This window comes from Sinocyclocheilus rhinocerous, unplaced genomic scaffold (genome assembly GCF_001515625.1).
Source record: "Sinocyclocheilus rhinocerous isolate Xijiao unplaced genomic scaffold, SAMN03320098_v1.1 scaffold235, whole genome shotgun sequence".
Classification (NCBI taxonomy): domain Eukaryota; kingdom Metazoa; phylum Chordata; class Actinopteri; order Cypriniformes; family Cyprinidae; genus Sinocyclocheilus; species Sinocyclocheilus rhinocerous.
In genome coordinates, this window is record NW_015646367.1 from 771170 (window position 1) to 786167 (window position 14998).

Sequence of the window (14998 nt, forward strand, 5' to 3'; positions counted from 1 at the left end):
ACAACAACAAACAAAAAACATAGGCCTACCATTAAAAGCCGTGCTTGCACAGGTTCTGCACGATCCTCTTCAATAATATCCTCTGTTTCTCAATCGGGCTCAAACTGATAAGCGATATTAAAGACGCCGTTGTTTACAGTACAACCAGAGCACATGCGCTGAGGTGAGGGGCGGGACGTTTAGACGAGCACTAGAGGCGGTTTAGCCAATCACAACACACTGGGCTAGCTAACCAATCAGAGCCCATCGCCTATTTCAGAGGGAGGGGCTTCATAAAAGAAGGAAATGATCAGGGTATTTCTCAGAAAAGGAACAGAGCGGTGTCGAATAAAGCTAAATTATGTGAAAAAAATGCGTTTTTTTTTAACGAAGCATTAACACATGTTAGACTGTACCCCATAAACACAATCAAGCCTAGAAAAAAACCAGTGAACCACCCCTTTAAGTTTATAGTATACATTACTTAAGTAACATTAGGCCTTAAACGTTAATGTTACATTTCACCACACATTATTAACTTTGGGTAACTGTAATACATCTCTAAACAGTTTCACTAGTCTTTCTGTTAATTTTATTACTGCTAGCCACCTAACTGGGACAGCTAGTTATTCATTTACAATCGAGTTCATTCTCCGGAGTACAATACACTGACTAAAGAGAACTACAACTTCGTTTAAAAAAACATTCAATTTTAGAGTGCATTTAACGTTTCTTTATATAATATGTATAATGTTATAAGAGTTATCAAAACCGATAGTACTTACCTCATACTGACGCAGCAGCAGCTTCTTCTGTTGCCGGTCTACAGAACCGGCAAGCAGCTTCTTCTTGTGCCCAATTCTAACCCCCGCCAGATTATTACCCCCCTAGTATTGGTAGGTTTAGGGTTAGGTGTGGGGTTAGGATTAGGCAATCAGGGAGCGATTTCAACGAGGGGGGTAATAATTTGGCAGGGAACCGGCACTTCTGACATGTTGCCGGTGTTGTGCCCAATTCTGACCCCGGCAGATTATTACCCCCCTAGTATTGGTAGGTTTAGGTTTAGGTGTGGGGGAGGGGTTAGGATTAGGGGTGGGGTTGGGATTAGGCAATCAAGTAGCGACTTCAACGAGGGGGTGCATAATCTGGCAAGGGTGCAGAATTTGGCACAAAAATTTGATTTTTTTTTTTTTGAACCATCGCCGCGGGAACCAATTTAACCCAACGCTGGGTTATTACTAAAAATAACCCATCGATGTTTAAAAAATATCCCAACGTTTTAGAAAATAACCCAATATACTATCTATCTATCTATCTATCTATCTATCAGCTAACAAAATTTTGTTCTAAGAACGTTTCGCTTACGTTCCTATTAAGTTATGAAAACGATAGGCTATTTCTGAATGTTCTCTGAACGTACTAAACGTCCAGTTTTCTGAATGTTCTCTGAACGTACTAAACGTCCAGTTTTCTGAATGTTTCTTGGTTATACAAACGTTAAGAACATTCCACTTTATAATTGTGCAAATATTATGGGAACGTTACTTTTGAATTGTCTCTGAACATTCTGAAACATTTTTAAAAAATGTCAGACAAACGTTCAACTAAAATGTTTCAGGAAAATAATGAATGAATAATGTTTTTGTGCTAATGTTTTGAGAACGTTATTAAAGACCAGATAACTTTCTCTGAACGTACTAAACGTCCAGTTTTCTGAATGTTTCTTGGTTATACAAACGTTAAGAACATTCCACTTTATAATTGTGCAAATATTATGGGAACGTTACTTTTGAATTGTCTCTGAACATTCTGAAACATTTTTAAAAAATGTCAGACAAACGTTCAACTAAAATGTTTCAGGAAAATAATGAATGAATAATGTTTTTGTGCTAATGTTTTGAGAACGTTATTAAAGACCAGATAACTAACTTTCATTAAAAAAAAAAACATTTTATTAATGTTAGTGTTTGTTCATAACTTTGAGAGAACTTTGCCAAAACGTTATCCAAAGTTCTTAAAATGTCCCAGCTGAGTATCTACTGTATCTACGTATCTATCCATCCATCCATCCATCCATCAGCTAACAAAATTTTGCTCTAGAACATTTTGATAACGTTGCCAATAAGTAATAAAAACATTATTTCTGAATGTTCTCTGAACGTTCTAAATGTCGTTTTTTAAACCTTTCTTGGTTATACAAATGTTAATGGAACATTCTATTTTATCATTTTGCGAACATTGTGGGAATGTTACTTTTGAAATGTCTCTGAACATTCTAAAGCATTTAAAAATGTCAGACAAACGTTCAACTAAAAAGTTCCATGAGCAATGTATGAATAATGTTTGTGCTGTTTTGAGAACATTATTAAAGACTAACTTTAACTTTCATAATAAACATTCTATTAATGTTACTGTTTGTTCATAACTTTTGAGAGAACTTTGCCAAAATGTGTTGTGTTCCTTGTTAGCGGAGTATCTATCTATCTATCTATCTGTCTCTGTCTGTCTGTCTGTCTATCTATCTATCATCTATGTCTGTCTGTCTATGTCTGTCTGCTAACAAAAAAAATTCTGAGAACATTTAGCTAATGTTCCCATTAAGTCATAAAAATTTTATTTCTAAATGTTCTCTGAACATTCTGCTGTTTTTAAAAAATGTTTTAAAAACGTTTTTTCTTGGTTATACAAACGTTAAAGGATCTCTCAATCGTTTCTTTTCCATCTGTTCGTAAAACCGATAACATGAATTATAATCTTAACCCATTCAATAAACCAGAAAAGATGATAAGAGTGATTTTACTTATTAGGCCTCATTCATCTTCATAAAATCCTTCATAAAACCATTCTTAAATAAACTGTAGCATTCAATTCAGTGCAATAACTTGCGCAAGAATGAATACTGATAACATGAATTATGGTGTTACGGTGTGAATTATGGTATCAATTTAATAAAGCAGAATAGATGATAAGAGTGATTTTACAAAGGATGCATGAAAACGTCATTGATTAAAGTCAACATGAAATCAAAATGGACCACAATCACTTTCCTGGTCTAATGAAGCATGCATTGATCGGTGCATGTTATTCCAAAGAAAAACACTGTCATCATTTATCAAAATGTAAAAACTTGCTTTTTCGATTTGAAATCTGGTTTCTGTTCGAAATGTTGTATTTTGGAAGTGAATGGGTTGTAAATGGTACATCAATAGAATTAGATGGACAAAAGACTGTCACTGCAAAAAGCAGTAAATAATGAAATACAGCTGCACTGTAAAAAATGACCGTGAATTTAACGGTAAAAGACTGTAAAAATGCTACAGTAAAAACCTGTTAAATGGTTAACGGTAAATTCCCCTACTATATACGGTGAAAAACTGTATTGGACATTACATGTATTGGACATAAATTTTACGGTAGTATACCGTTTTTGGAAGTGAAAAATACTGTATAATTTACAGTGAATAACCGTAAATTGACATTCCCAGAATTCCCTGCTTTTTGTGCTAATGTTTTGAGAACGTTATTAAAGACCAGATAACTAACTTTCATTAAAAAAAAAAACATTTTATTAATGTTAGTGTTTGTTCATAACTTTGAGAGAACTTTGCCAAAACGTTATCCAAAGTTCTTAAAATGTCCCAGCTGAGTATCTACTGTATCTACGTATCTATCTATCCATCCATCCATCCATCCATCAGCTAACAAAATTTTGCTCTAGAACATTTTGATAACGTTGCCAATAAGTAATAAAAACATTATTTCTGAATGTTCTCTGAACGTTCTAAATGTCGTTTTTTAAACCTTTCTTGGTTATACAAATGTTAATGGAACATTCTATTTTATCATTTTGCGAACATTGTGGGAATGTTACTTTTGAAATGTCTCTGAACATTCTAAAGCATTTAAAAATGTCAGACAAACGTTCAACTAAAAAGTTCCATGAGCAATGTATGAATAATGTTTGTGCTGTTTTGAGAACATTATTAAAGACTAACTTTAACTTTCATAATAAACATTCTATTAATGTTACTGTTTGTTCATAACTTTTGAGAGAACTTTGCCAAAATGTGTTGTGTTCCTTGTTAGCGGAGTATCTATCTATCTATCTATCTGTCTCTGTCTGTCTGTCTGTCTATCTATCTATCATCTATGTCTGTCTGTCTATGTCTGTCTGCTAACAAAAAAAATTCTGAGAACATTTAGCTAATGTTCCCATTAAGTCATAAAAATTTTATTTCTAAATGTTCTCTGAACATTCTGCTGTTTTTAAAAAATGTTTTAAAAACGTTTTTTCTTGGTTATACAAACGTTAAAGGATCTCTCAATCGTTTCTTTTCCATCTGTTCGTAAAACCGATAACATGAATTATAATCTTAACCCATTCAATAAACCAGAAAAGATGATAAGAGTGATTTTACTTATTAGGCCTCATTCATCTTCATAAAATCCTTCATAAAACCATTCTTAAATAAACTGTAGCATTCAATTCAGTGCAATAACTTGCGCAAGAATGAATACTGATAACATGAATTATGGTGTTACGGTGTGAATTATGGTATCAATTTAATAAAGCAGAATAGATGATAAGAGTGATTTTACAAAGGATGCATGAAAACGTCATTGATTAAAGTCAACATGAAATCAAAATGGACCACAATCACTTTCCTGGTCTAATGAAGCATGCATTGATCGGTGCATGTTATTCCAAAGAAAAACACTGTCATCATTTATCAAAATGTAAAAACTTGCTTTTTCGATTTGAAATCTGGTTTCTGTTCGAAATGTTGTATTTTGGAAGTGAATGGGTTGTAAATGGTACATCAATAGAATTAGATGGACAAAAGACTGTCACTGCAAAAAGCAGTAAATAATGAAATACAGCTGCACTGTAAAAAATGACCGTGAATTTAACGGTAAAAGACTGTACAGTGTGTGTATTTCAACCACAGACCCCCTCACATCTGAAAACAGGACTCAGCACAGTATTTAATAAAAAACAACTTTTATTTTCTTTAAAAAATAATCGTCCCGAACAAAGTCCTCTCACTATTACATACAGAGCCAAAATGACTTGCTTATGTGTTCATTCATTGAATCTACTGGGAAGTGCTATGATGCGGACTGTTCTTTATCAGTGGCTTAATATTGCTTAAATATTGAGGTCGGGTGAAGTTCACTCTCCAATTACGCCGTCACGCACCTCCATCTTCTTCATCAGCCATGAGGTGCTGTGGCTTCTGAGAGTCAAGTACTGCATCAGAATATTTAGTCTAGGACAGACCGGATCAATATTGTACAGCGGGCATCAATAAAAATCACCTCGTTGGCTTGATAAAACTAAAGGCGTGTCTTTTGTATACATTTCATAAACGGGAGTTAAAATAAAACATGGTCAACCGTTACATTAAAATCCCTTTGAATTCCAACAAACCGTTTTAGGTGCTTTGAGGCGAGTCTTTCGACCTTGTGGAGACTCTTATCCACTTTTTATAGCAGTATAAAAGGGAAAGTTCACCAAAAAATGAAAACTCTGTCATTATTTGTTCACCCTATGAAGTGTTATTTGTATGCAGCTGTGGGGGGAAAAAAAAAATCCAGATTCGTAATGACAGCTTTTTCATTTTAAGGCAAAGTATGGCATCAAATATTAGTACGGGCTCAGTCTTAATATGATTACTAAGAGGCTCCAGTTACAACACCAACTCAGTTTAAACATGCATTTCATACATCCACCACATGACATGATTACATGGCATAATGCTCCCCTAACCCGCGGAAAAGAGTTTTCTCGCTGCATGCTCGCTGCACCGACGGGCATCAGGCGAGGGTAAAAAGGGGCAATGATACTGGCAAGTGTTAAATGTGCTTGTTGGGAAGGGAATGTGGCAGTGTTACCAACGGCACGTTTGAAAACAATGCAGAACGGTTAAGACGTGTGGTGATGCGACCCAACCGCCTTCGTGAACCTGTGTGGGAGAGAGGACAGGCTCACTATATACAAACAGCTATTCCTGCATTGTTCAAGCCCCCTGCATATCATTCTCTTCTGTCATCTTAAACATGGCGTGCGGTTTTCTTTATGACTGCTCTCAGTGAATTGCTTCGTGTACAGAGGCCAGTGGAAGAAACGGTTTAAAGCAGGGGTGTCAAACTCAATTCCTGGTGGGCCGGAGCCCTGCAGAGTTTTGTTCCAGCCCTGCTCCAACACACATATCACATCGTTTTCAAATTAGCCTGAAGGACTTGATTAGTTGGATCAGGTGTGTTTAATTAGGGTTGAATCTAAACTATGCAGGGCTCCGGCCCTCCAGGAATTGAGTTTGACACCCCTGCTTTAAAGGAAAAGTTCACCCAAAAATGCAAAAAAAAGCCATTTATATAGATATATATATATATGTGGTGGATGGTAATTTATACTGCCATAAAAATACTCCAATTCTTCTGAATTCACATGATAAATTTATGTAAGAAATAGACCAACAATTAAGTGATTATTAACTGATACTCGTCTCCACTGCAGCTCTCAAATCTCATTTACAGCCTTATTTAAAACATAAAAAGCAGAGTTTAAAAAATAGTGAAGAATAACTCAAATTTGGGTCTTTTTCTTACACAAATCTAAAATACGACTTCCAAAAGTTGGATTATAATATGCAAGTCATGCGGACTAGTTTTATGACACTTACATGAAGCTTCACATTATAAATCACCATCTATTTAGTGCTGCATTGAAAACAGCTCGTTCCGTTTCATGGGAGAATCAAAAAAATCTAGGGTTTGCAATGACACAATTTTAAAAATCATCATTCTTGGGTGAACTATTCCTGTAAGTTCAGGAAGATTTATGTGCACTGGAAGTAAAAAAAAAAAAAAAAAGGGAGCAAAATCATCCTTTTCAAGTGCAAGTAAACTGCACGTTTTACAGACGAGGGCCCTTTTTCACCGGTTGGCATGGCGTTTGGCTGGTGCATAATGCTGGTTTCGGTGTTATGCTGATGTGAGAGTGCAGCGATGCACTAAGTGGTCCATCTATCGTTACGCTAATTCGGCCACTCTCTTAACTAACGGCGAGTCTAAAATCGATCCGAGACACCTGCGTCTGCGGCTTCTGCCTGCGCTTCTTCTGGGCTCGCGGTGCCTTTCGACTAAAACTAAGTGCTAATGTACCATGTCATTCACAAAAATAAAACATTTAAAAAGAAACTTTCACAACAATAAAAATAATGCCAAAGGAAGTAATAACGATTCCTCCACTTGGGGCGTTTGAACTCTGGCGTCAGGTTAAGAGGCAGCTTTGTGGTGGCATACAAAAAGACAGCTTCGTCTGCGTTCCTTCCCTCCGTATTGCATACATACGTACATGTGGGAGTGCGAAAGTAGTATACAATAATACACAATTAAATAAAATGTAAAAAAAGAGCATAGTTCAGCCAGATTCAACGAAACTCAAAGTGTGAGACTCCAATGTTGGGTTCTGTGGGCTTTGTGGGACTGGTAGCACCCGGTGAACTGGCTCGAGGGGTGTGCTTAGGCAAAGTACATGGTCTTCATGGTGTCGTGGTGGATCTGCACGGCTTTGGCCAGAGCCTGAGGATCCCGACCGTTACTCTGTCCCGAGACGTGACTGCCCTCCCCGCTACAAACACAGACCAGATAAAGAAGGACTTCAAAACTGATATTACATGCATTAGAGTATCAAAAGTGGCAGGTCAGTCACTTATAATGTTAGATTCAAATATTTCAAATAAATGCTGTTCTTTTGAACGTTCTATTCAAATGCATCACGGTTTCCCTAAAAATAAGCAGCAAATAAACTGTTTTCAACATTGATAATAATCAGAAATGTTTCTTGAGCAGCATATTAGAATGATTTCTGAAGAACATGTGACACTGAAGACTGGAATAATGATGCTGAAAATTCAGCTGCGCATCACAGCAATAAATTACAGTTTACAACATATTAAAAAAAGAAAACAGTGATTTTAAATTGTAAAAATATTTCACAATTTTACTGTATTTTTGATCAAATAAATACAAAGCAGAAAAGATAAAGAAAGATTTAAAGCTCTGTTCTAAAACCTAGTGAGCTGACTACCTAAACAGCATTTTTTAAAAATCCCTTTCACGTAAAGCACTTTGTGTTACCATTGTTTATTAAATGTACTATATTAATACATTTGTAAGCGTGTACTCTTGCCTTGCTTAGGCTTTGTGGGCGTGTTCTAGATACAAGGGATATTTTTTTAATCTCAATGAAAACTATAAGAATTGCATGTATCCTTTCAGAAAAGGCAAGCCCAGAATGCACTGCAAAAAGCTCAATAAATAAACCAAAATGACATGTAAAGTGAAAGAAATGTTGATTATAAACAATTAATATTTATTCAATACTGAAAGTTTCCACAACAAAAAGTCCCAATATATCAGTATTATAATATTAGTATTGCAAATTACAGGGTAAAATAAAAATATTTATTAGGCCTATATTTATTAAATATTCATTATTTCAATATTTTATATTTATTAAAATATAATGTTCAATATTTTAAATATTCATTATATAATAATAATAATAAGTCCTATATATGTGCATGCCTATATATAAATATTTTTAAAATGAAAAAATAAAATAAAATGTATTTGAATAATTTATCTATTCATTTGCATGTCATGCAACAGTGTCGTTAAATTACTGAAATATCAACCTACAACTTTTGAGGATACTTCAAATAAATATGTTATGTCTAAGGGGTTTGGCTGACAAAACAAATGTTGGGAACCCCTGATCTAGTAGATATAGAGAAGCAGGTCAGTGGAAAGGAACAGCCCTTTAGAATGTAGTTTTCTATGTAGGCAGCAAGGCAGCTCACTAGGTTTTGGAACAGAGCTACAGTATTAAGCTATCTAGCTAATGCATTTTAGTAACATTTAAACTACAGATGCTCGTGATCTTGGCCTCACCTGTCATGCTCTTTATCCACCAGATGGTATCGGGCACGGAAAGCCACGAGTCTGGCGTAGTACGCAGGCGCTGGGATGGAGACGGAGCGGGTGCAGCGCACGTATGTGTGGCACAGCTGGTAGGTGAGAATCTGCAGCTCGTCAGCCGTAAAGCGATTGTCGTCCCACAGGACGTAGTAGTGTGAGGGTCGGCTGGTGCCCTGAGACGAGGACCACAGAACGTCACACCACAGTCACAGGCACACGGCCATGAATGAATGTTTGCGCCGAGTCTGTGAGCTCACCTGAATACCTGCATGACTGCACAGGTAGAAATCAAACTCGAACGGATGCGTGATGCTGGTGTCGACCGTAGTTCCTGCTGGAATGTTCCCACTCTTCCCGATCTGAGCAAAACCACACGGATTAGAATCAAGATTGCTAAATTAACCTAAACTATATTTATTTTTAAAAAAAACTCCTCGTTACTTAACTGAAAATAAATAAATAAATAATTTCAGCTAGTTGCCAAGGCAATATTTCTCATTTTCATTTAAAGATGAAGTACTAAAATAACTAAAACTAAATGAAGAAAAACTAAAACCATAAAATAACTTTCAAATAAACTTCAAATAAAATAAATTAACTATTATTATTATTAAATTAATTAATATTAAAAAAACCATGAAAAATCCAGCTAGTTATTATTTCAGCTATTGAATTACATTTACATTTTTGTTTACATTTTAATTTAATTTTTTATTTAAAGTATTCATTTAAACAATTTTTACTTTTTCATTTATTTTAAATTTAGCATTTATTTAAGCTATTTTAAATGAACCTATCTCATTTTGTTTACGATAAGCTGAAGTACTAAAATACCTCAAACTAAATAAACTAAAACCATAAAAAACATTATAAAATAAAATAATAAACATAACTTAAAGTAGTTTTAAAAATCTGTTCTATTTTAGCTAGTTGTGGAGGCAACAATTCTCATCTTTGTTTAGTTTAAGTTGAAGTTAAAACGTAATAAATACTATGTAGACAAAATATACAAAACGAAAGAAAAATGGCAAAACACAACAAAAACACTAAAACTAAAATTCAAATAAAAATCAAATCAAATTCAATATATTAACAAAATATAGTGCCGTCAAACGATTAATCGCGATTAATCGCATCAAAAATAAAAGTTTTTGTTTACATACTATATGTATGGGTACTGTGTTTATTTATTATGTATATATAAACACACACACATACAGTATATATTTTGAAAATATTTACATGTATATAAATTTATATTATTATATTATATATAAATATATTTAATATATAAACAGCATATTTTTCTTAAATATATACATGCATGAGTGTGTATTTATATATACATGATAAATATACACACTACACAAACATATAGCTATTATGTAAACAAAAATGTTTATTTTGGATGCGATTAATCGCGATCAATCGTTTGACAGCACATAATAATATATCAATGATACTAAAATAACTCTGCTACAAAAATAACACTTCTAGGAACGTCAACTTTAAAATTCTGTTTTGCAGAAACTCACTCTTTCAGATTTATCAGCGCAGAAAAGGCGGGTGTGGTGGCGCTTTTGCACTACTACGTAGGTGATGCCCGGCTGGTAGTCTTTCTCCAGCTTGATGCAGGCGTCTCTGATGGCCAACAGCTCGTAGTGCAGGATCTACACAAGGACGCCACATTTACGATGCAAATAAATGCTGTTCTTTTCAACTTTACATTCATCAAAGAATCAAGGTTTCCACAAAGATATGAAGCAGCACAACTGATTTCAGCATTGATAATAATCAGAAACGTTTCTTGAGCAGCAAATCAGCATATTAGAATGATTTCTGAAGAATCATGTGGAGTAATGATGCTGAAACTTCAGCTGCGCATCACAGGAATAAATTACATTTGAACAGATATTCAAATAGAAAACAGTTATTTTAACAATTTTACAGTATTTTTGATCAAATAAATGCAGCCCAGGTGAGCAGAATGAACTGAATGAACCATAATAGTGCTTACTTGTGGTAACTGTCCTTCTGGTACGCCGTCTCTGTAGAAGATGATTCTGGTGGGTTTGAAGCGGGTGGACTTGTAGAACTGGATGAGTAACTCTCGCACCATGTACGACAGGTCTTCAATGATCTCCTGTCTGGGTCGCTGTACTCGTACTGTAGCGCAGTACCTGCTGGGATGAGCGTCCATACTGCCCACCACCTGCGCAGATGAGTCGTGTCAGAGCGTGTTACATCATAATAGCATGCTGCATTAAAAATGAGGTTCAATAAAAATCATGAAAAATCCAAATTAATTCGAAAACTAGATGGGAGTATTTAGACGCTGATCAGATATGCTACCATTCAAATGTTTGGGGTCAGTAAGTTTTTTTCATTTTTGAAAAAAGTCTTTTAAGTGTTATTTGATCAAAAATACAGTAAAATTGTGTAATATTATTACAATTCAAAATAAGTGTTTTATATTGCAATATATTGTAAAATGTAATTTATTTCTGTGATCAAAGTTGAATTTTCAGCATCATTACTCCAGTCTTCAGTGTCACATGATCTTCAGAAATCATTCTAATATGCTGATTTGCTGCTCAAGAAACATTTCTGATTATCATCAATGTTGAAAACAGTTAAGCTACTTCATATTTTTGTGGAAACTGTGACACATTTGATTTTTCAGGATTCTTTGATGAATAGAACAGCATTTATTTGAAAAAGAATCTTTTGTAACATTATAAATGTCAACGTAACGCATTTTTGCTGAATAAAAATAGGAATTAATAAAAATCTTACTGACCCCAAACTTTTGAATGGCATTTTTGAATGTATCAGACTAAAAACTAAATGTCAATTATAGATCAATAAACCAAAAAAAAAATGTTTTTGCTGTTCACACACAAGCAGCATGAGAGAAACAAACAAAGGGTTGCCAAATGTGGACATTTGGGATGGATTTTTACCTAGCAACCAACCAGAATACTTAAAATGACAAAAAAAATAAGCTACAAAACAATAACAAGAAAGAACGTGACACAGCTGTTTTAAAGGTAAACAAAGTAAAAACATCAGAGCAATCAGTGAAAAATCCAAACAATGCTAAACAAATGTGACTCTGGACCACAAAACCAGTCATAAGGGTCAATTTTTCGAAATTGAGATTTATACATCATCTGAAAGCTGAATAAATAATCTTTCCATTGATGTATGGTTTGTTAGGATAGGACAATATTTGGCCGAGATACAACTATTTGAAAATCTGGAATCTGAGGGTGCAAAAAAAATATACCCCAGCGACTTAAGACTGCTTTTGTGCTCCAGGGTCACAAATGTGACTGACTGCAGAGAAAGTACAGAAATCTGCTGCCTCCTAGTTGCAGAAAAGCCAATGATCATCAGCCGGCTGTCGTCAGCAGTTCATCCAGCCTCTGTAAATGTTCTCGCCGTCCGTCTGCGTGACTCAGCCCTTTGTCACCATCACTTGGCAACCGGCGAAAGAGTACACACTTACAAGTGGTTGCATGCGCAGGGCGGGAGGTGACATCATTTCCTTTGCGTCTGTGAGTCACCGGCGAGCCATTTTCCCTTTTCAAAGCTCCCATCCTGTCCTGCCCACCTCCGGCTCGTCCTCTCTTTCACTCGGCCCATGCTCGGAGCCACTTCTGGAGCCGTCAGCAAACTGGGCGGCACTCGGTCACAAAGAGCAGCAGGCTGGTAATTACAGCCTTCGGATTGAGACTCAAATGAAGTGGCTTTCGGCTCAGGTTGGGTTTACAGAGAGCTGGGTTACATTTATATAACTTCATTATGTCCTGGAGCAATAATAGCTGCTCTTGTTATATAAGACATCTGATGACTGGTCCATTCAAGAAAGCTGCTCGAGTACATTATCATGCAGTTTTGTTTAGATTTTGTATATCTAGCTTTGAAAACAATGTAAATTGAATTAGGCAGTGTATAATCGTAAATATGGCATGAATTAAAATGAAGTATATAAAAATAGACCCATTGCTGGTAAAGGAACAACTTAAGCTCCATCAACAATCGCTACAGCAGGCAGTCGACGGGGGGACAAACTTTTGACTAATGAATTTCCATCATGTTTCTAATCGTTTGCAATTTATGATTATTATTTATAAAAATTGTTTTATAGAGTTTGCACCCACAAAAAGTGACTTCTAGCTGATAAAATAAAAAATAAAATAGAACAAAAAATTATTTAAATTTAAAAAAAGAAAATTCATTTTCCAGCCCTTGAAATCACAATTTCAAAAATCCCTGATATCTCTCTAAATCTTTTGTCCAAGTTTGAACACAAATTCTGATCATAACGTCTACACATACACTGCTATTCAAAAGTTTGGAGTTTTTTAATGTTTTTAAAAAAAGAAGTCTCTTCTGCTCATCAAGGCTGCATTTATTTGATCAAAAATACAGTACATATTCTGAAATATTACTACAATTGTTCTATATTTGAATATATTTTAAAATGTAATTTATTTCTGTGATCAAAGCTGTATTTTCAGCATCATTACTCCAGTCTTCAGTTTCACATGATCTTCAGAAATCATTCTAATATGCTGCTTTGTTGCTCAAGAAACATTTCTGATTATTATCAATGTTAAAAACCGCTGTGCTGCTTCATATTTTTGTGGAAACTATGATACATTTTATTTTTCAGGATTCTTTAATGAATAGAAAGTTCATAAGAGCAGCACTTATGTAAAATATAAACCTTTTGTAACATTTATAAAAGTCTTTATACTTTTGATCAATGTAATGCATCCCTGCTGAATAAAAGTATTAATTTATTTTAAAGAAAATCTTACTGACCCCAAACTTTTGAACAGTGGTGTTGTTGTTGTTTTTTTTTACATTTATTTGCTATTATCTGCATTCTTTCTTTTTGATGCCAGACTATTATTGTTGTATAAACTGGATATTTTTATCAATTTTCCCTACCGAAAATGTGAAGTTGCTCAGTAATATGATACTATACTTTGTTATAAATATGAAAGTATATAAATAATACTAAAATCACTGAAGTGATTTTACACATTACAGATTTTTTTTTTTTAATCCATATAAAACTAAAACTGTGTGCCACTCAGAACTGAATTTAAATTTCAACTGAACTGAATTTGAATTGAGGTAGCAAACCGGATTTCTGCCTCTAAACAGCACTTAAAAATAGCACAAACTCCCGTCTACATGACTATGGTTTCAAGACAGTGCGATAGTTGCTTATAATGTGCCAGTTATTCATGTGAGGTCCGCTGATTTTAGGGTAAACCGCTTCTCAGCCCCACTTGAATTTCAAATCTCACTCAAAATGCACACGTGATTTCATGAGAACAGCTGAAAGTGTGTGTGACGTGCTCACAGCAGTAATAGACGGCTTCTTCCCATCACCAGCCGGCGGGTGAGTGACATCTGCTCCGAGGAAGATCACCGGCTGCTGGAACACTGCCGACCTAAGAAAAGGTTCAAATAACGTGTCAACGCTCAAGCTACGTTTTTGGACAGTAAGACTTTTTATGTTTTTTTAAAGAATTATCTTCTGCTCACCAAGCCTGCATTTATTTGATCCAAAATACAGCAAAAGCAGTAATATTGTGAAATATTTTCACTATTTAAAATAACTGTTTTCTATTTGAATATATCTTAAAATGTAATTTATTTCTGTGATCAAAGCTACATTTTCAGCATCATTACTCCAGTCTTCAGAGTGACATGAGTTGCTGTTCAAGAAACATTTATTATTATTATTATCAATATTTAAAACAGTTGAGTACATTTTTTTCAGGATTCTTTAATGAATAGAAAGATCCAAAGATCAGCATTTATCTGAAATAACAACATTATACACTATACCATTCAAAACTTGGAGTCAGTATAATTTTTTATTTGTATTTAGATAAATGCTGTTCTTCTGAACTTTCCGTTCATCAAAGAAACCTGAAAAAAATCTACTCAGCTGTTTTCTAAATAATAATAATAATTAGTGCTGTCAAACGATTAATCGCGATTA

The 14998-nt window shown here is 34.7% G+C and overlaps 1 protein-coding gene across 1 annotated transcript in view; it reads right to left on the reverse strand.

Moving 5' to 3' along the window:
- Positions 1-6335: 6335 nt before the first annotated feature.
- LOC107707628 (protein argonaute-1-like) overlaps positions 6336-14998 on the reverse strand; it is a 32404-nt gene continuing 23741 nt past the window's right edge. Inside the window, exons 12-18 of the mRNA XM_016511703.1 lie at positions 14701-14708; positions 14351-14441; positions 10985-11179; positions 10503-10637; positions 9225-9326; positions 8941-9140; positions 6336-7615 (exon numbers count right to left, since the gene is read on the reverse strand). Coding sequence (XP_016367189.1) covers positions 7507-7615; positions 8941-9140; positions 9225-9326; positions 10503-10637; positions 10985-11179; positions 14351-14441; positions 14701-14708 — 840 coding nt within the window. The 3' untranslated portion in view covers positions 6336-7506. The remainder of the gene's footprint in view (positions 7616-8940; positions 9141-9224; positions 9327-10502; positions 10638-10984; positions 11180-14350; positions 14442-14700; positions 14709-14998) is intronic.